The sequence below is a fragment of the Macrobrachium rosenbergii genome, chromosome 15 (genome assembly GCF_040412425.1).
Source record: "Macrobrachium rosenbergii isolate ZJJX-2024 chromosome 15, ASM4041242v1, whole genome shotgun sequence".
Lineage (NCBI taxonomy): Eukaryota > Metazoa > Arthropoda > Malacostraca > Decapoda > Palaemonidae > Macrobrachium > Macrobrachium rosenbergii.
In genome coordinates this window covers 9,674,993-9,695,603 of record NC_089755.1, presented here as the reverse complement: position 1 = coordinate 9,695,603, position 20,611 = coordinate 9,674,993, and the positions used below count along the sequence as shown (strand labels likewise).

General features: G+C 38.5%; 2 protein-coding genes and 1 pseudogene across 2 annotated transcripts; 1 reads left to right on the top strand and 2 right to left on the bottom strand.

The window, feature by feature from the left end:
- Positions 1 to 63: 63 nt before the first annotated feature.
- Positions 64 to 906, bottom strand: LOC136846247 (zinc finger MYM-type protein 1-like). Its single transcript, XM_067117052.1, has one exon. It carries the CDS (start codon positions 904 to 906, stop codon positions 64 to 66), a length of 843 nt encoding a protein of 280 aa, XP_066973153.1.
- A 2,949-nt stretch (positions 907 to 3,855) lies between these two features.
- Positions 3,856 to 5,958, top strand: LOC136846373 (uncharacterized; annotated as a pseudogene).
- Positions 5,959 to 18,563: 12,605 nt separating this feature from the next.
- On the bottom strand, positions 18,564 to 20,282 carry LOC136846372 (anti-lipopolysaccharide factor-like). Its single transcript, XM_067117171.1, has 4 exons — positions 20,214 to 20,282; positions 19,880 to 20,037; positions 19,364 to 19,497; positions 18,564 to 18,920 (listed from the first exon to the last, which is right to left on the bottom strand). Exons 2-4 carry the CDS (start codon positions 20,026 to 20,028, stop codon positions 18,802 to 18,804), a joined length of 402 nt encoding a protein of 133 aa, XP_066973272.1. The 5' UTR covers positions 20,029 to 20,037; positions 20,214 to 20,282; the 3' UTR covers positions 18,564 to 18,801.
- Between the last annotated feature and the right edge of the window lie 329 nt (positions 20,283 to 20,611).

Genomic DNA, 20,611 nt, shown 5'->3' with positions numbered 1-20,611 from the left:
GTATCAGGCCGAAAAAATTAGTTGCTTCTAAGCAGCAACTTGCTGCATCATTCGCCACAAGATTTAATGTGTGAGCTGAGCATGGCACGAACAGCGCCCTGGGATTTCTTTGAAGGATTTTCTTCTGCACACCATTGTGCTTGCCTTCATATTGCTGCCATTATCATAACCTTGACCTCGCAAGTTGTCAATGCACAGATCCATTTTCTTGAACTCTTCCAGAATAGTTTCAGCCATGAATGCACCAGTGGTTTCTTGCAGTGGCACATAACCCAAGAAATGTTCTCTCACAGCTATCACAGCATTATCTTCATCAACTTGAACAAACCTGATTATGACTGTCATTTGCTCCACATGACTCACATCAGGTGTGCTGTCCAAAATTATTGAAAAATATTTTGCAGCACGTGCATTTCTCAGAATTTCTTCCTTAATAGCATTTGCTAATATGTCTATCAATTCATTCTGAATGTTTTTCCCTAGATAATGTACATGTGTTTCTTCATTCCTTATCTTCCGCAGATGTTCACTCATAACTGGATCAAACAATGCCATTAGTTCTACAAACTTTAAAAAATTTCCATTTCCTGAACTGTACAATTTTTCATTTGTTCCTCGAAAAGAGAGATTCTGCACACCAAGTACCCTTACTAAGGCAATAAGTCGTTCCAAGATTTGTTGCCAATAATTTTCAACTCTTTCTCTTGCACGCTGGGTTTCATCATCTATTGTTTTGTGTTTCTTCAAACGCTGCTCAAGCTCTTTCCACTTGCCCACATTGTCCAAATGATCAGGTAATTTTTCATGTGATGACAGTAATGATGACAAGTTTTTCCAGTCGCGTAATCCAACACTAGAAAGTGAAGAAATGCGTTTCATGCCAAACAACTTGCAACAGAAGCACATTACAGAATCAGTTGACACTGAATATTGTAGCCACTTTCGGTGCATAACTTCTCCATTGGGTAAATGTCTTTGATAATGGAAGCTCGAAAACTTTCTCTGGTTTTTATCTCTTGGAAACCCTGACATCCAATATCTGCATGGGTCCATGTTGCACTAGTTGCTGCCTTAACTGATCATCATGGCTAGTCCATGTTGCTGGATCACTGTAGTCTATATCAGTCAGTGTAGGCCTACCAGAGTGCTTCATTGGTGTGTTACTTTCTTCATCCTTGGTCACTGTGCCTTCATTTTCAGACTTATCTTTGTCTGCAGTTTCCTGAACGTTTACTTCAGTCTCTGATTTTTCTTGTGTACTGGTGCTGTTTCCAGCTTCTATCATCTTACTGTTAGCTGTCTCTGGTTCATCTTGCGTATCGGTCCTGTCATTAGGTTCTACCTGTGCTATCTCTGCTGCTGTCTCCGCAATCTGGTGTGTAGACACGATGTATACATTATCTACCCCCACTGCTGTGCTGTCTCTGTTTTTTCTCTCGCAGACATAGTGATGCTGTCTTTACATTTCATCTCTACTTCCTTGTCTGTCTTTTTCTCTGATTTTGCATAACTTTCGATTGCATCATGAGATTCATGACCCAGTTCATCAGTCTCCCGCAGCAGATACTTCAGAAATGATCCTTGTCGTTTGGCTTCTTCTTTTTCTCGTTCAGCTTTACGCTTGCCATACTGAGCTCCAGATGGCAGCTTAGACATGCTGAAATTAAAATGTTAATGCAAGCTAAATATGGAGTCACTTTGACTAAGCAATAACAACTATTTTATATATATATATATATATATATATATATATATATATATATATATATATATATATATATATATATATATATATATATATATAATCACACACATTCAATGTACACACACACACACACACACACACATATATATATTTTTATATATATATATATATATATATATATATATATATATATATATATATATATATATATAAAAGTATAGTGTGTGTATGTGTGTGTGTATCAGGGCTGGCAATTACCCCCTCCCAAAAAAAAGCCCACTTAAAAACAAACACACGCTTGAAAGTGGGTTTAATTTTTTCGAATTTTTATTAGAAAAATCAATTTTATGCTAACATTAGTAAAAGCTTTTCTGAAATAAAGCTTAGCTACTATCCTCAAATATAATTTGGTGAGAATCTGCTCAATAATATTGTACGGAATCAGTTAAAATGAGCTAAAACTATCATCGCTAAATCTTACTATCGCTTATCAGTATATCATACGAGTAATCATTTTCTGTCACCATAATACCTTAGGCAGGCAGCTAGGCCTATATCAAGTTACATGCACTAATATTAGCAAGAAAAAATATGTCGATGTTGTGATCTATCGGCTACCCTCCGACATCTATACTGTGTAAGTTAAATCAATGACCAAAAATTAGGCCTATTCCTACCTGGTAAGTGATGAATCACGAATTTGGTGGAATCATATGCAGGATCTACGATTCTACGGTCTACCCGGGAATGTTGAAGACTTGAATTAATTATTAGTAGCCTCACTCTCGAGTCTCAACTTGTAGACATGTAGGGGAATGTGCAGTGTGTCTGTGCTCAAGATTTCCCCTCACGGTGTGACTCACCAAAGAAAAGAAGTGAAGTGCCTTTGTAGCTTTCAGAGAGGAAACACTAACTTTACTTTTAGTAAGACGAGTAGACGGTAACTTGTATAAATACACGTTGCTCGATGTGGGTTGCAGCATAAAAAAATAAATAAATAAATAAATAAAAAAATCTGGAAAAATGTCCGAGAGAGAGAGAGAGAGAGAGAGAGAGAGAGAGAGAGAGAGAGAGAGAGAGAGAGAGAGAGATTGCGTGGCCCATGCGCGTATGGCATGATGTAATCTCGATAATATCATAAGACTTCGTCATTTTTTTATGGTAAGCATATCATAATTCATTCTAAAATTAATATTATTAGGTTATTAAAAGTAAATAATTCTCTTTTAAAGAATTGGTGCAGAAATATTTGTCAACTGACTCGAACATTTAACTACATTACTTTGTTTTCCGTCTATTCGGTATTACTCAGTTCAAGTAAACTAAATGTATCCTTGCTTTATTGTATTTGTATGTAGTATAAAACTGCGTCATTCTTTAGAAAATGTTTAATTTCAGTTGAACATTGTATGGAACTATGCAAAAAGTCATTGTAGCTTTCTGTATATTTTTCTTTATTTAATATATATATATATATATATATATATATATATATATATATATATATATATATATATATATATATATATATATATCGCTCATTAATTCGAATAACGTCATATCTCAAAAATCGAGAATTTTGAGTTGAGTACACCATCATATTCCTCAAAATGCAAGCTTTTTAACTGTGTAAATGTCATATCTCTACTTGAAAAATTACCCGAATGGTGGCGCTAAATGTCTCCATTGCACCAGAACAATAGCGCAATAGTTTAGTGGTAACACTGTCTCATCTTTGTTGTGCTTCGACCCTCACAGGGGAATGGGTGTGCGAGCTTATTCCTGAAATGACATATGTCTTGATGTGCCCATCTTGAAGCGAATGTAAGTATCTTTTGTAAAGGATTATTTAGTGTTACAGTGTATTATTCTAGTCTTAATACAATATTCATTTGAGACGTACTTAGCTGCTTTGGAAACTATTTCAAAATGATACAACATGCAACTGAAAATGCAGACACCCTTGTTGGGTGTAAACAAAATGATACATTCTGCAACTGAAAATGCGGACACTCTTGTTGGTTATCTGTAGATGTGTCATTATTGTCACAAAATTAGGATGTAAAGATGCCTTTTGATTGAACTTTAGGTAGAAATGGGTCGTTTTAAAACTGAAGTATGAAGACGTGTGAAATAATTCATTAAAATTATTTTGAATTATGACACTATAGCCACTAACATTCAACCAATCTAGCAAAGATGTGCCGATTGTCTGAAAACTATTAGTTTTTTTTTGCAGATATTGCCCACTCCATCTGTGTTCAATAAAATGAATGGACGCGGGGAAAAATTTCTGAAGTTAGCTCTAGCGAAGAATAGCCATGGCATAGGCCTAAAGCTAATTTCCAATGATGCTGACACAGGTAATTTGTGATTAATCTATGAGTATTAAGTCGTAAATATTTGCTGCTTTAATCCTATCTGGTGTATTATTTTTGAACTCATAACAAGCTCACTTTCTATCCTGTTACAACTGAATTCCTCATTGAAAAATACTTGTGATTTTTGTGTGCTATCCTGATTTTTTTTTCTCTCCTGCAATGGCCTCCATAGCTGTTCTCAAAATTATTTCATTTATTTCTGCCACTACGTTTGAGAGCAGATATTATGAATATTTTTGCACATGAATATATTAGAAAATGGTACTTCTCGCATGTTATTAAAAATATTTCTTCCTACCACTTCTAGGCTTTGGAACAATCTTCCTGCAGGTGTTTTTCCTGATACTTATAATCTTTCTTCCTTCAAGAGACAGGTCTATCATCACCTAAAGTCTTGAGTCCCTTTGTTTTTCTCTTTTTTCACAACCATGGGCTAGATGAAAGCCAGGAGCTTATCCCATCAGTTTACAGCTTAAAAAAAAAAAATTAAATCACAACTTGATAATAAGGAAATTTGAATATATTTGATTTCAACTGATAACACGCCCCACAGACAGAGCAAGAAAACCAGATCTAAATAGGGTTAAAAATTCTCTTGCTAACTTCTTTGTTTCAAATTGTTAGCATCTTTGAATTTTTCCACGCATTAAAAATATATATATTCTCATGCTAACTTCTTTATTTCCATTTTTTAGGATCGTTACAAGAAAGAGCCAGTGACTCTTTGCAAAGGCAGAGTAAGAACATGGATGAGGACTCTCACACCTCTTTGGAAGGAGAACCATCTACTTCTAAAGCCCACATAAACTTAGTTTCTAATGAAGAACATTTTACCACTTCTGATTTGGGCGAGAACTACTACGTTGATTCTAATGTTCAATTGCCTAAGGACACGTCTGATGACGAATCAAGCAGTTCTTCCTCAGAATCAAGCAGTTCTTCCTCATAATCAAGCAGTTCTTCCTCAGAATCAAGCACTTCCTCCTCTGCTTTAGTGGATTCAGACGATTCTGTTAAAGACAAAGATTATGTTCCCGAGCCAGAATTATTGGGTACTACAGAAAAAGACCAGAGTAATGATAGTGATGAATATTCAGGAGATCAAAGTGGTACAGAAGGCATCTTCAATAGTCCAGCGAAGAAAAAAAAGGTTTTAAAAGAAAGAGAAAACCCACAAACATGGTACAGAAATGCACAGAAAAAACTTAGAAATGAAGGAAAATCTTACAAGATGGCGTCCAAGAATCACCGGGAGAGACCTGCAAGAGCAATGAAGCCTCCTTGCACTGAAAAATGTAGGCTTAAGTGCTTTTCAACCTTTTCAAATGAAGAGAGAGAAACCATATTTAGTGATTATTGGCAATTAGGATCTTTAGAGAAGCAACGATTATTCATATTAAATTGCATGGAACAAATCGAGCCTCTTACAGATATATTCGTGTTGGTGGAAAGCGACCTCCAAGGAACCTGAATAATGCTTTTTTCTTCAATGTTGATGGTGAAAAAAAGAGAGTTTGCAAATTATTTTTCAAAAATACTTTAGATATTAACGACAGGCCTATTCGCACAGTACAAGAGAAAAGGGCAAAGTGGTAGGAGTCCTATGGAGCCTGAAAAAGAGGACAGCACACCAAGACTAAAGGTCTCGACCAATCTACTGTGGACAAAGTACGACAACACATCGATTCCATCCCAAGAATAGAAAGCCACTACATGAGAGCAAATACATCGAGAGAATTCATAGATGGCAGTAAAACAGTTGCAGAACTTCATAGAGACTATGTGAACATTTGTAAAGAAGAAAAAGTTGAATATGTAAATTATGCCTACTACTATAACATATTCAAAAATGAATACAATATTTCATTTTTCAGCCCTAAAAAGACCAATGTGATACCTGTGAGGCGTTTCATAATGCAAACCGATGCTGAGAAACAGAGTTTGAAAGAAAATTATGACCAACATCACTTAGAGAAGCAGCTCTCCAGAAACGAAAAAATGTGGACAAAACAACTACTCCATCTACCCATGCTGTCGCAGTGTATGACCTACAAGCAGTCTTCTCTCTTCCCAAAGGAGAAGTTTCTCACTTCTACTATACATCAAAGCTCAACGTTCTGAACTTCACTATCTATGATTTAAAGTCCAATGAATGTTATTGCTATGTGTGGGACGAATCAAATGGTCACAGAGGCGTGAATGAATTGGGTAGCTGTGTACTAGATTTCATGAAAAATGCTCAGAAAAGGGAATTACTGATATAACATTCTATTCTGATAATTGTGGTGGCCAGCAGGAAAACAAATTCATGCTCTCATTGTACCTATACGCAGTCAACTTCTTGAATATTAAATCTGTTACTCACAAGTACTTGATTCGAGGGCACACCCAGAATGAGGGCGATTCTGCCCATTCGCTCATTGAACGAAATATGAAAAGGCTTCGAAAAAGTGGGCCAATTTTCCTGCCTGAAACTTTCATTACCGGAATCAGAACAGCAAAAAAGAGGGGAGAACCATTCAAAGTAAAAGAAATGACCTTTGAAGATTTCCTTAACATAAAACTGATTGCAACAGATTTGGGTTCTTTGAACATGAAAGGCATCAAGATGAACCAGATTAAAGCTTTGAAATTATCAAGCGAGTCACCCTGCTCAGTTTTCTGCAAAAACTCTTATCAGAAGGATTTTCATGAAGTGATTGTACTTAAAAAGAAGAAGAGTGACGGTGTGACACTGATACCTTGTTACAATTCGAAGCCTGGAATATCCCAAGCCAAGAAAGATGGCTTAATGAAATTGTGCACTGAGAATCTGATCCCTAAACAGTACAAGCCCTTCTATGAAAACCTTTAGAACATCTACTTATTTGTTTCTTTCATTAGATACTTCTGTTACAATGCATTTTTGTCTGTTCAACTATTTTAGTCTAAGAAACGTTCACCAAAAGCATAAAATTGCCAAAGGTAATAATTAAACAGGTAGCTAAAAACTTTATGAGATGTTATTTCACATCGCTTATGTTTTTTCTATGTTCATGGATGGGAATTATTATTTTCTTTCTTTCATAGATACATGAATAAACATTTATGTTTGCTCTTTTTTCTATCTATAATGTTGCTATTTCAAGACTTAGTTCTAGTCTAATAAAGGTCTCGTTGAGGCTTAAAATGACCAAAGTTATTTCTTATGTTTTTGTCTCTGCTTATAAATGAGAATTATTTTTTTATTCAAGAGATGCTGATTATTTTGCTATGTTTTACAGAATAAATCTGAAAGTTTATTCAGCGTTTTTCTTGTCCTTATCATTTGCTAACTACAATGAAGGAGCGTCATTTTATTCACTTAACTAAAAATCCTTCCTTTAAAACACAATAGTTTTGTAGATATAACGTATTATTTGTTGTTATTATCAACTTTGTCTTTAGTTTTGGATTCATAACGTCACAAGTTCGTATCATGTTTATTAAAACTGCTATAATAATATTTAAATTTGAAAAAATTAAGTCTAGACTGCCTTAGTTCTCTTCACTAACAAATTTTGCATCAAATAAGTCAATACAGAGTTTTTCAATCGCTGGCGAATATTTGTAATCATGTGTCAAAAGGTAAATACCTCTCTAGTGAAAAATGAGGATTTTTGAGATATGACATTATTCGAATTAATGAGCGATATATAAATTTATGTATAATTGTTATAATTGTTCTGTATATATATAATTGCTTTGCATATATATTTATTTGTTTATTTATTTATTTATTTATTTATTTAGTTCCCAGTTCTTGCGCTCCCTTCATTCTTGCGCCCTAGGCGACTGCCTAGTTTCGCCTTAAGGACGAGCCGGCCCTGAATTTATAGAGAAATTTAATTTAGTACTAGCCCCTGGGGGTCAAATGTATTTTGCCATGTTTAGTACTAGCCCCTGGAGGTCATATGTATTTTTTTGTGTTTAGTACTAGCCCCTGGGGATCAAATGTACATCTCCATGTTTAGTACTAGCGCCAGAGGGTCAATTCCGTGTTTAGTACTAGCCCCTGGGCTCATATGTATTTTGCCATGTTTAGCACTAGTCCCTGGGGTAAAATGTATTTTGCTGTGGTTAGTACTAGCCCCTGGGGTCAAATGTATTTCTCCATGTTTAGTACTAGCCCCTGGGGATCAAATGTACTTCTCCATGTTTAGTACTAGCCCCTGGGGGTCAAATGTATTTCTCCATGTTTAGTACTAGCCCCTGGGGGTCAAATGTATTTTGCCATGTTTAGTACTAGCCCCTGGGGTTCAAATGTATTTTACAGTATTTAGTACTAGCCCCTGGGGGCAAATGTATTTTACAGTATTTAGTACTAGCCCCTGGGGTCAAATGTATTTTGCTGTGTTTAGTACTAGCCCCTGGGAGTCAAATGTATTTCTCTGTGTTTAGTACTAGCACCTGGGGTCAAATGTATTTCTCTGTGTTTAGTACTAGCCCCTGGGGATCAAGTGTATTTCTCCATGTTTAGTACTAGCCCCTGGGGGTCAATCGTATTTCTCCGTGTTTAGTACTAGCTCCAGGGGTCAAATGTATTTTGCCATGTTTAGCATGAGCCCCTGGGGTCAAATGTATTTTGCCCTGGTTAGTACTAGCCCCTGGGGGTCAAATGTATTTCTCCATGTTTAGTACTAGCGCCAGTTGGTCAAATGTATTTCGCCATGTATAGTACTAGCCCCTGGGGTCAAATGTATTTTGCAGTATTTAGTACTAGCCCTTGGAGTCAAATGTATTTCTCTGTGTTTAGTACTAGCCCCTGAGTGTTAAATGTATTTCTCTGTGTTTAGTATTAGCCCAGGGAGTCAAATGTATTTCACCATGTTTAGTACTAGCCCCTGGGGTGTCAAATGCATTTCACCATGTTTAGTACTAGCCCCTGGGGGTCAAATGTATCTCACCATGTTTAGTACTAGCCTTACTTTATTACTAGTATTATTTTCACCTTTTTATTATTATTATTATTATTATTATTACTTGACCCAATTTCACAGAGAAAAGTGACCTCACAGAAACAGCCATTGTGGTCAAGGCCTCCTAAGCATCTGCTCTCGGATCTAAGCAATGTTTAGCATCAATGGTTCCTGGGAATTATAGGACTTTCTTTGCATAAGTCACTTAACACTAACTAAACAGTGGTGTACAATTACTAAACACTTACACTCACTATGCAATTACACTCGCTAAACACTCGCACTTACTATACACTAAACACTCATAAAACACAAAACACTCTCTAAACATTCATTAAGTACTCACTATACACTAAAAGCTCACTAAACATTCAAAGCAATCACTATACACTAAACACTCACTAAACATTAAACACTAAATACTCACTAAGCCCTCTAAATGCTCATGAAACCCTAAACACTCGCTAAACACTAAACATTCACTAATTGCTCATTAAACACTTGCTAAACACACATTAAACATTCACTAAACCCTAAACACTCACTAAACATTCACTAAACACAAACTAAACATTCACTAAACCCTAAACACTCACTAAACATTCACCATGCCCTAAGCACTCACTAAACATTCACTAAACCCTAAACACTCACTAAACACAAACTAAACATTCACTAAACCCTAAGCACTCACTAAACCCTAAGCACTCACTAAACCCTAAACACCCACTAAACACAAACTAAACATTCACTAAACCCTAAACACTCACTAAATATTCACCACACCCTAAATACTAACTAAACATTCACTAAACCCTAAACACTCACTAAACACAAGCTAAACATTCACTAAACCCTAAACAATCACTAAACATACAGTAAATCCTAAACACTCACTAAACATGAACTAAAAATTCACTAAACCCTAAATACTCACTAAACCCTAAACACTCACTAAACATTCACTAAACCATAAACACTCACTAAACACAAATTAAACATTCACTAAACCCTAAACACTCACTAAACCCTAAACACTCACTAAACACAAACTAAACATTCATTAAACCCAAATGCTCACTAAACCTAAATACTCACTAAACATAAACTAAACAATCATTAAACACTAAACACACACTAAAATTCACTAAACCATAAACACTCACTAAACACAAACTAAACATTCACTAAACCCTAAACACTCACTAAAAACACAAACTAAACATTCAATAAACCCTAAATGCTCACTAAACCCTAACTCATTAAACACAAACTAAACATTCACTAAACCTAAACACTCACTAAACACAAACTAAACATTCATTAAACCCTAAATGCTCACTAAACCCTAAACACTCACTAAACACAAACTAAACATTCACTAAACACTCACTAAACACAAACTAAACATTCACTAAACACTCACTAAACACAAACTAAACATTCACTAAACACTCACTAAACACAAACTAAACATTCACTAAACACTCACTAAACACAAACTAAACATTCACTAAACCCTAAACACTCACTAAAACAAAAACTAAATATTCAGTAAACCCTAAACACTCACTAAATCATTCACTAAACCTTAAACACTCACTAAACACAAACTAAACTCTAAACACTCACTAAACCCTAAACACTCACTAAACATTCACGAAATGCTTACTAAACATTCACTAAACCCTAAACACTCACTAAACACAAACTAAACATTCACTAAACTCTAAACACTCACTGAACATTACTTAAACACTAAACACTCACTACACATTCACTAAACACAAACTAAAAAATTCACTAAACCCCAAACACTCACTAAACATTCACTAAACCCCAAACATTCACAAAACCTTTAACAGTAAACACTTACAAACTAAACACTCACTAAACATTCACAAAACCTTTAACAGTAAACACTTACAAACTAAACACCCACTAAACATTCACAAAACCTTTAACAGTAAACACTTACAAACTAAACACTCACTAAACATTCACAAAACCTCTAACAGTAAACACTTACAAACTAAACATTCACAAAACCCCAAACACTCACTAAACATTCACCAAACACTTACACACTAAACATTCAGGACAAACAAAATCCACAAAAACCCCTGTTCAAATTGCAAAGGTAAGTCACCAGACCTTCCAAGATGGCCGCCACAAGGCAGTCTCCTGATATCCTTCACCCTCTGAGGTCGAGGGAAGCTACTGAGGCCCCCAATCCAAAGTCTCCAGGGGCCAGAGTCCTTCAGGTCTCGCAAAAGCGAATCCCGGAGGCGCTCTGCTTCAGGATTCCCAAGGGACCGGAGTCGTTCAGGTCTCGCAGGAGCCAATCCCAGATACACTCCGGTTCTGGATTCCCTAGGGACCGGAGGAGTCCTTCAGGTCTCGCAGAAGCCAATCCCTGAGCCGCTCCCCCTTTGGGATTCCCAAGGGACCGGAGGAGTCCTTCAGGTCTCGTGAAGCCAATCCCTTAGCCGCTCCACTTACAGGATTCCCAAGGGACCGGAGGAGTCCTTCAGGTCTCGCAGAAGCCAATCCCTGAGCCACTCCGCTTCAGGATTCCCAAGGGACCGGAGGAGTCCTTCAGGTCTCGCCTAAGCCAATCCCGGAGCCGCTCCACTTATGGGATTCCCAAGGGACCGGAGGAGTCCTTCAGGTCTCGCGGAAGCCAATCCCAGAGCTGCTCTGCTTCGGGATTCCCCAGGGACCGGAGGAGTCCTTCAGGTCTCGCAGAAGCCAATCCTTGAGCCGCTCTGCTTCAGGATTCCCCAGAGATCGGAGTCGTTCAGGTCTCGCAGAAGCCAATGCCACATACACTCCGCTTCAGGATTCCCCAGGGACCGGAGGAGTCCTTCAGGTCTCGCAGAAGCCAATCCCGAAGATCGGGCACCCTAAACAGAAACTAAGCATAAGGAAAGGCGTCTGTATCTGCATCGTTATTACAATGATTTTCCAAAGTGTTAACAATGCATTCGAGCTTTCATCGCTGCTTTCATGCTGCTACTTAGGATCGTATTGGCCGGAGGCATCAACTGGACGAAGTCTCTCGAGACCGAGTTCCATTGCTGTGATGCCGCCGTGAAACTCTGTTGGATTTCAGGAGGAAGAACAAAATGCATCGCATTCTGCACTTCCTTCTGGACTATATTGGACTTACAACTCATATCGGATACGAGGAACCGACTCTGACCGCCTGCGATGGACCCTTGCAAGCCCTGGTGAGAACGCTCTCCAGGGCAAGCAAGGAACTGCCGCAGCGGCTGAGGACGTTCTTCGAGAAATAGACAATCTTGTTTTTTGGCCCAGAGTGTTCCTGTTTCTGAATGCCGTTGCCATTACAATGTTCTTATTCCAAGGAATGAAGAACATTGTTGGAGAGAATGACGAGACCTTGATAAATAACTCAGAAGAAGGGGATACGGACAGGAGAGAAGTGGAAGAAGAAGGAGAGGAGGAAACAAGAGAAGTGAAGGAAGAAGATATTTCAGAAACTTCTCATCCAGAGATTTCAGAATGAAACCCCTTCCGAAGATCACGTATCTGAAAACTGCCCAGAGGAGAAAGAGAAAAGTGAAAAAAGGAAATTCAATTAATCAATGGAGACTTGTATGAATTCCCACTGTCGAAGAAGGAAAGACGTATCTTGAGCAAAATATCAAGAGAGGTCCACGAATTCACCAAATTTTACAACGTTCGCCTCGTCCTTCCCCGAAGATGACACCGAGGAAGTCGCCCAACTGGAGGGCGCTGGAAATCGAGTCGAAATGGCCCTCCTGCACATTCAGGAAATCCTCGACGAACAGGAGATCGATGGATGTGACATCGATTCTGAGGACCTTGCTATGGAAGAGCTCTCTCCCTCCTGAGGAATTGGTACCTGAGCCTGACAATGGATTGAATTTTGCCGCCATCCTCAAGAGGGTTCGCCAGCAGGAAGACGAAAGAAACAGACTTTCATTATTGTGCAACGCAGAACGTTCCCCATCATGGAAGAATGGCTGGATGAGGACGACGACGAAAGTCTGGAATTAGAGAGTGATCTCGAAGATAACTGGAAATTTGTGGAAGAAGACTGGGAAACTGAAGAAGATGATAATGAGATTGAGGACGAAGATTGGGAGTTCGAGGAGGAAGAAAGATGCAAGATCATTGTCGGCATATCACTTCGAGAGGTCCCTGCAGAGGATGGCCCAGGAGGCATGAGGACACGACGTCTACCGAAATCTGTGCCCGACTCCTCATGAAGAAAAGGAAGAGGACAATGCTCCCCTTCAGGAAGAGGCTGAAGAGGAAAAAGTTCCTCTCGAGGAAAAAGCAGAGGAGCCTGGTAATATTTTAGCAAAGGAGGACGAACCAGAACATGAAGACGAAAAAGAAGAAGAAGCTACTCTGATTCAAGAATTGGAAGAGGAAAAAGACCTTCTAAAGGAAAGCGAGGAGGAACCTGATCTCACCACGAAAGAAGCGGAAGAAGAAGAAAATGTCCCTCAGGAAGAAAAGAAGGACTGTGGATCTCAAGAAATGATTCAGGAAGAGGCTGGAAAAATGTCCTATGCTAACACTGCAAAGATTCTTCCTGAACCAAAAATTACTGGCCCTGCGAAAACCCTCGAAGGAAAACGTCATGCACCAGGAAATGACTGGAAAACGACACGACCCCAAAGATGTGGACCTCTCAAACAGTGTGGAGGAAATACCTTCTCCTTCCAGTGTGAGAAAGACTTGGATCTGGGACAGATCATTGGCAAAGCAGGGAAATTTGCCAAGATGGCCAAGCAAGACCACGGGGTCGTCATGAATGTCCGGAACGATGGTACGAGGATGGTACAGCTCACAGGACCAAAGAGAAATGTTGAAAAGCTCTACAAGGAAATCAGATTCAGAGTGGATAAGGTTTTCAACATCAATGAGCTGACTCAGGTGTCGGAAGGGCTGTTTGCGGTAGGAAAAGAAGATTTTGTGATGACTGTTGATCAGAAATTCAGGGAGGCCGTATTGGGGCCACAGGAACTAACCCTTCGAAAACTCATCAGGGAAAATGATGTGGCCATCTACCTTCCTGACAAAGATGATGAACGTCATTACATCAGTATCTTTGGCCCGCTCAAACAAGCCCAGGAGGCTGCGGAACTCATATCCACAATGATTGATGACATCAAGAACTTTTCAACGGAAAACGACCTTAAGCTTGTGGGATTAAATTGGTACCAGTTCGACCTAGGACTTGAGAGCAGGCGTCTCCTTCTTGCCCTCAACGGACAAGGTGCTAGGGAAGCGAGGAACCTCTTCAAAGTAACCCTGATTCTTCCGAAAGAAGAGGACCAGAGGGAAATAGGCTTTTTAGGAGGAGACCTGAAACAAGTGAAAAAAGCGTATGACCACCTCCATAGTTTCCTCCTTGAAGAACTCGACATAAAAGGTTCTAACATCACAACGGAAGGACTGAGCAGAACTGGGGCAGGCCAATATCGCTTGGAAGTGGATGCCCAGCATAAGGGACTTCTGGTCGGCCCCAGAGGAGAGAACCTGAAGAAAATCGAAAAGTACAACAACGTCAGGATCATTGTCCACAAGAAAACAGAGGGCTTCATCACCGTACAGGGGCAGTTAAACGACGTCGAGGATGCTTGCGTAGACATCAGAGAAGCCATGAAGCCCCCTGTTCCCAAAGGAAAGGACAAGGTAGGACAGCAAGGGGGAAGGCATTTCCCACAGGAGGAAATCGTCCCAGGATTGACCAGGATTGAAGACCGCCTCTACAGAATCGTTTTAGACAAGGAGGAACGGGCCATGGTCATCGGCCGAGGCGGACACAACATCAAGAGGCTGGTCAACGAACACAAAGTCACCTTCCAGGGCCCTAAAATGGACGACACCTCCAACGACTGCACCGTCCGAGGGAGCGAAAAGGATGCCATTGCCTTCTTCCACGAGGTCCAGGAAATCGTCAGCACCAAAGGAAACAAGAGGACATTCGACCAGGGACGGCAGAGGCAGGGAGCGCCTGGCAGGACCACACGAGGAGCGACTTTGGGCGATTTCTTTTGAGGCAAAGAAGGAAGACGGAAGTCCCTACAGCGGGATGAAAAGCTTGTATTTGGCAACGGGATAAGGAACAGGAATTAGTGCTAAATTTTGTGTGGAAAATTAGTGTGTTTAGTTTTGTAAATGTTGAAAAACAGAAAAGGTGGATAGTGATATCCCCACCAAAAAAAATACAAAACACAAAATCCCTAAAAAACATAAAATGGAAAAGTGAAAAAAAAATAGTGTTAAGTGAATTAGTGTTGTTTTGTAAGGAAAATCATTTTCCTTTTAGTTTTGTAAATGTTGAAAAACAGAAAAGGTGGATAGTGATATCCCACCAAAAAATATAAAACACAAAATCCTAAAAATATAAAATAGAAAAATAAAAAAATAATTAGTGTTAAGTGAACTAGTGTTAAGTTTTGTAAGGAAAATCAGTTTACTTTTAGTTTTGTGATTATGGAAAAAATAGAAAATGGTGGATAGTGATATCCCCACCAAAAAAAAATATAAAACACAAAAATCCCTAAAAAATATAAAATTGAAAAAAAAAAAACAATTAGTGTTAAGATTTGTAATGGAATAACGAGTTTTATTTAATTGTGCAAAATGGGATTTTGGATTTTGTGTGAATCTGTGTGAGTGACTTTGCCACGAGATCCCGAGTCCTGGATCTGGCAGACATTCAGCCACAAATCTCGTGTGATCTAAGTTCCCGAAACCTTGGGAATAACTTCCACCCAAGAAATTATGATTTGAAAGTGCCTCCCCAGGTACTTGATGATAATTATAATTCCCCGAAGTGTTAGTTCTCCCCAGGGTAGAAGGAATCATTTGTGAGTAGCTTGTGTCTGTGACTACAGTTCACACACACAAATATTAAGTGTGTGAGTGACTTTGCCACGAGATCCCGAGTCCTGGATCTGGCAGACATTCAGCCACAAATCTCGTGTGATCTAAATTCCCGAAACCTTGGGAATAACTTCCACCCAAGGAGAATTATGATTTGAAAGTGCCTCCCCCCAGGTACTTGATGATAATTATAATTCCCCCGAAGTGTTAGTTCTCCCCAAGGTAGAAGGAATCATTTGTGAGTAGCTTGTGTCTGTGACTACAGTTCACACACACAAATATTAAGTTACAGATATCGCTCGATATCGAGTTCCCGAAACCTTGGGAATGGCTTCCACCCAAGGAATTGTAATAGGTAAGTGTCTCCCCAGGCACTTATCTAGTTGAGTGCCTCCCCAGGTACTTGACAACAATTCCCTTGAGTGGTGGTTCTCCCCTAAGGTATAGGATTCTTTATTGGGCATTTTTAGTAGCTTAATAGGTAACATCAAAATAAGTCACATACGACGCACAGACATTAAGCCACAAACGTCGTTTTTAGCATCGAGTTCCTCAGTACCTTTGGGAATCACTTTCACCCCAGGGGAATTATTAGTTACAAGTGCTTCCCCAAGCACTTGTTTATCCCCCGGGGTGAAAGTGATTCCCAAGGTACTGAGGAACTCGATGTGGAACGATGTTTCTTGACTTAATGTTTGTGTGTGTCAGAATGTAAGTCACGAGTGTTTGTGACATGAAGTTCACACACAAAAACAAACATATTTGATCATAATCACATTAACATGTGATTCATCTCTCAAACATCACCACAGGTTAAAAAAAAAAAAAAAAAAAAAAGGCTGGGTGTGAGGCGTGACCAGTTTACTTTCTTTCCAAGTCAATGACTTGGGAATAAAGTCGAAACTGGTCACGTCCACCCCACCTTTTTTTTCCTTTTTTTTAACCTGTGGGTGATGTTGAGAGATGAATCAAGTGTTAATATATTTAATAAACAGGACAGCGAGAAGACCGGAAATCATTTCTTCTTCTTATTCACACCAGCGTTTGGGAACCATTTCCCATCTTCAGGGCTACAAACAGAATTAATTTTTACAATATTAAAAATATGCTAAAATAAGCTAATAATTGTAAGAAATCTAGTTTTGACATATAACATTCGTTAAGCTAAAAGTAAAAAAAAACTACAAAGCGGCTTTAAGCTAAAAGTAAATTAAAACTACTCATAACTCAGTGAAATAGATAAATAAATAAATAAATAAACATAAATAAATAAATAGATAAATAAATAAAAAAAGAAAGGGTTCTGTTTGACTTACTGTTGAGAGGTTTGGCTGTTAATTGCTGGCGAACAGCAGTTAACAGCCAAACCTCTTAACAGTAAGTCAGACAAAACCCTTTACTTTTTAATTTATTTATCTATTTATTTTTTTTATTTTTACCTCTTATTTCACTGAACTCCGAGTAATTTTAATTTACTTTTAGCTTAAAGTCGCTTTGTAGTTTTTTTTTTTTACTTTTAGCTTAACGAATGTTATATGACATAACTAGATTTCTTATAATTATTAGCTTATTTTAGCATATACTTTTTAATACTGTAAAAATTAATTCTGTTTGTAGCCCTGAAGATGGGGAAATGGTTCCAAAAACGTTGGTGTGTGAATAAAAGAAATGATTTCCGGTCTTCAACAGATTTCTTTGGACCTGACTGAAAATAATTGGGAGTTTTTAATACCAAATTCACGTTACGAGAGCTGGGAGATACCTCACAGACTTCTGTATAAGTCTGAGAGAGAGAGAGAGAGAGAGAGAGAGAGAGAGAGAGAGAGAGAGAGAGAGGGGTGCCTAAAATGTTGGCCAAGATCCCACGTGGAATTAGTACCCAGAGGTTATCAGATAAGAACAGCTCTTGAGAAGATATCTCTTTATATTTGCATTATAAATTCCCCGACAAATAAAGCAGTTTTTTGTGTGTGTTTTATACATAATTAGTCTAATATACACTTACACATAAGTCTTATAAGTGTGGTAAGGTAAGGTGTTGAATGGGTTACCGGACCTCATTTGGACCTCGGGACTCATTCAAACAATTTGAAGCAACAAAGTCTAAACAAACACAAATCATATTTCTCCATATCCGCCTTCTTTGTCGTGGTCCTCTGGGGAAGGCAGGAAATGGCGACCTTTGCTTAGCATTAAAATAAAGTCTTTTCAGTTGTGCCATATTTTCTTACGGGAACGACGTAAACAGGATGTGACGTCACTCTGTCTCCAACGAGAAAATGGTCTATTGTAAACAGGACGAGTTAAAATTGATAAGTGAAAGGACACTTTGTCATATTAAACATTGCATTTTTTTCTCGCTTCTTAACAGAGGAGAAATATTCATTCATATTCTATTTGCGTCATGACATTAGAACAAAAATAATCTTGAGTTTTGTAACTTTTACACAACGAAATATTCATCAAGACGAGAAACATTCATTCATAATAATCATCATCTTAATATTTTTTATATATGGAAACTTTAAACATTAATAAACAGAATCATCATAATATTTCTCAACTTTCGTCAATCCAACTCAATTCCTTTCGTAAATTGCACATTTTGAAAACTTTAAATAACACAGGACAATGGAATACACAATCTCTTTCATAAATGATATATTTATAAATATATATGTAAATCATTACGCCTTTACAACCAGGCGCCATAACTTACTTATTCACAAGTGTGCAAATATATAAATTCTGGGGCTTAACCAGGCCATTCCTCAGTACGGAATGCGTTCTATATCTTATAATCTATGCAACACTGACTTTTCTTTCTGACATTCACGAAACACTGCTTTCCAAAACTCCCCCTGGGGAGGCTCCCGGGGGCCATTTACTGATGACTCAGCCAGTTCCTGGCCTCTTCTTCCGTCACCAGTCCGGATGCCAGGGCCTTCTGTACGAAATCTGCGACAGCCTGGTTCACGACGCCCGAACGGCTCCGAGTCTCGGCTGTTCATAAAAAAAGAGGATTTAATAGTTATTATTATGTAAACAGAATGACTATTCACGTGGGATAAGCCTAACGGGCTGTCAATTTGTATAGCTAGTTTCCATATCATAAAAGTAGGCCTTAAGGTCTCTGTGCAGTACAAAAAATGGGCAGCAAATAAAGAATTGCATTACAATGGGTATTTCATGTATTCCAACACTACCTAAATCCTCTGTAGACAGTCTAGCAACAACAGCACTGTGGCTACAGGCCTTGTCTGTAGCTGGCCTACCAGGAAAGCAAACCACTACTCCTAGTACCATTCTATATGTATAATATCTATTTTCTTTTACTACACGCCTTGGGCTGCTATCCTATCAACCCACGCCCCTACCCAACAGGCTTGCACGCCCTTCTTGGTGCTCTAATCTTTAAAAAATGAACCAAGGGTCCCACGACTTACATGTTCCTCTGATGGGCGTCCAACCAGGGCACCACATTGTCCCGCGGAAGTAGAGTTCCCACCTCTTGATCTTCGGTTTGACCTGGAAACTGCAGACGTGGTCTAGGAATTCCAGGTCACCAGTTTCCCACAGTCTGTTGTAAAGAAGGAAGACTTTCTTTAAAAATGGTTATTTTAGGCGGGAATTCTCTCGTAATGATTTTACAGAAGTGGTATGTGTGTCTGTGTGTGTTATTTTTGGGTGTGCGTCACATATTACTGTCACGGAATCTTGAATGATACGTAGACTTTTTGATATGTAATTTTTCGAATTACACCACATTTGACATTATATATATGTATAAACTGACAATAAAACATTTTTCTAACAATTTAACTATATAAAAATTATATTACCAACGGTATACATTACAATTACTTCAATAAAACTTAAGGTTTTTCATCTGAACTTAATATTCACCGTAATTTTAGGCTCGATTAAAAAAAAATAGGAAGAAGAAGAAGCTATTTGTTTACCCGACGAGCTGTGACGTCAGAGCTTGCACCAGGCCGTCCCCTGTCAACCCTCCTAAAAGATCACTCAGGTCTTGGCCCTCTGCCTCGCCCAAAACGCTGGCCATGAGGAACAACCCGAGGAGGGCGCAGACGCAGAAGGAAGGACGCATTGTCGTAATCTGGAAAAGATGGAGAATGTTGTAAATATCACCGAAAAGGGAACAAAAATGGACGAAAATATTAATTTTCCAGTGAGGATTTTCGCCCAAATCGTGTCATATGAATGACCTTTGTTAACTGCTTGACCTCCTGGGGAGTTGGTGAGTATATGGTGCGAGTTGTTTGGTCAACTAACCTTGGCGTCACGAAGATAAGAGGTTTAATGTCTGCCTTCCACCGAATACGTGACAGTTCGCCCGCCCTTCGAAGGTTTATATATGGCTGCCCACACGTTGGCGTGGTTGCCGGGGAATATATTTTATTTAAGAATAAAACGGCTGAATTTAATGTTTTTTATGGTTTATTAAGGCGTCCTGGTGATTTTATATTCATTATAGAAATTTAATCATTATAATTCAGCAACTTAAATAAAGTATACACCTCGAAATACGCGATTGTCATTATTTAAAGAGACGCTAAACGATAATGATGTTTAGAGGGAATCCCATTGGTTTTGAGAGTGGTCTTTACGACGCATGATCCCAATTCCCCGAAACGAAATTAATATGTTAAAAAATACACTCACACACACAC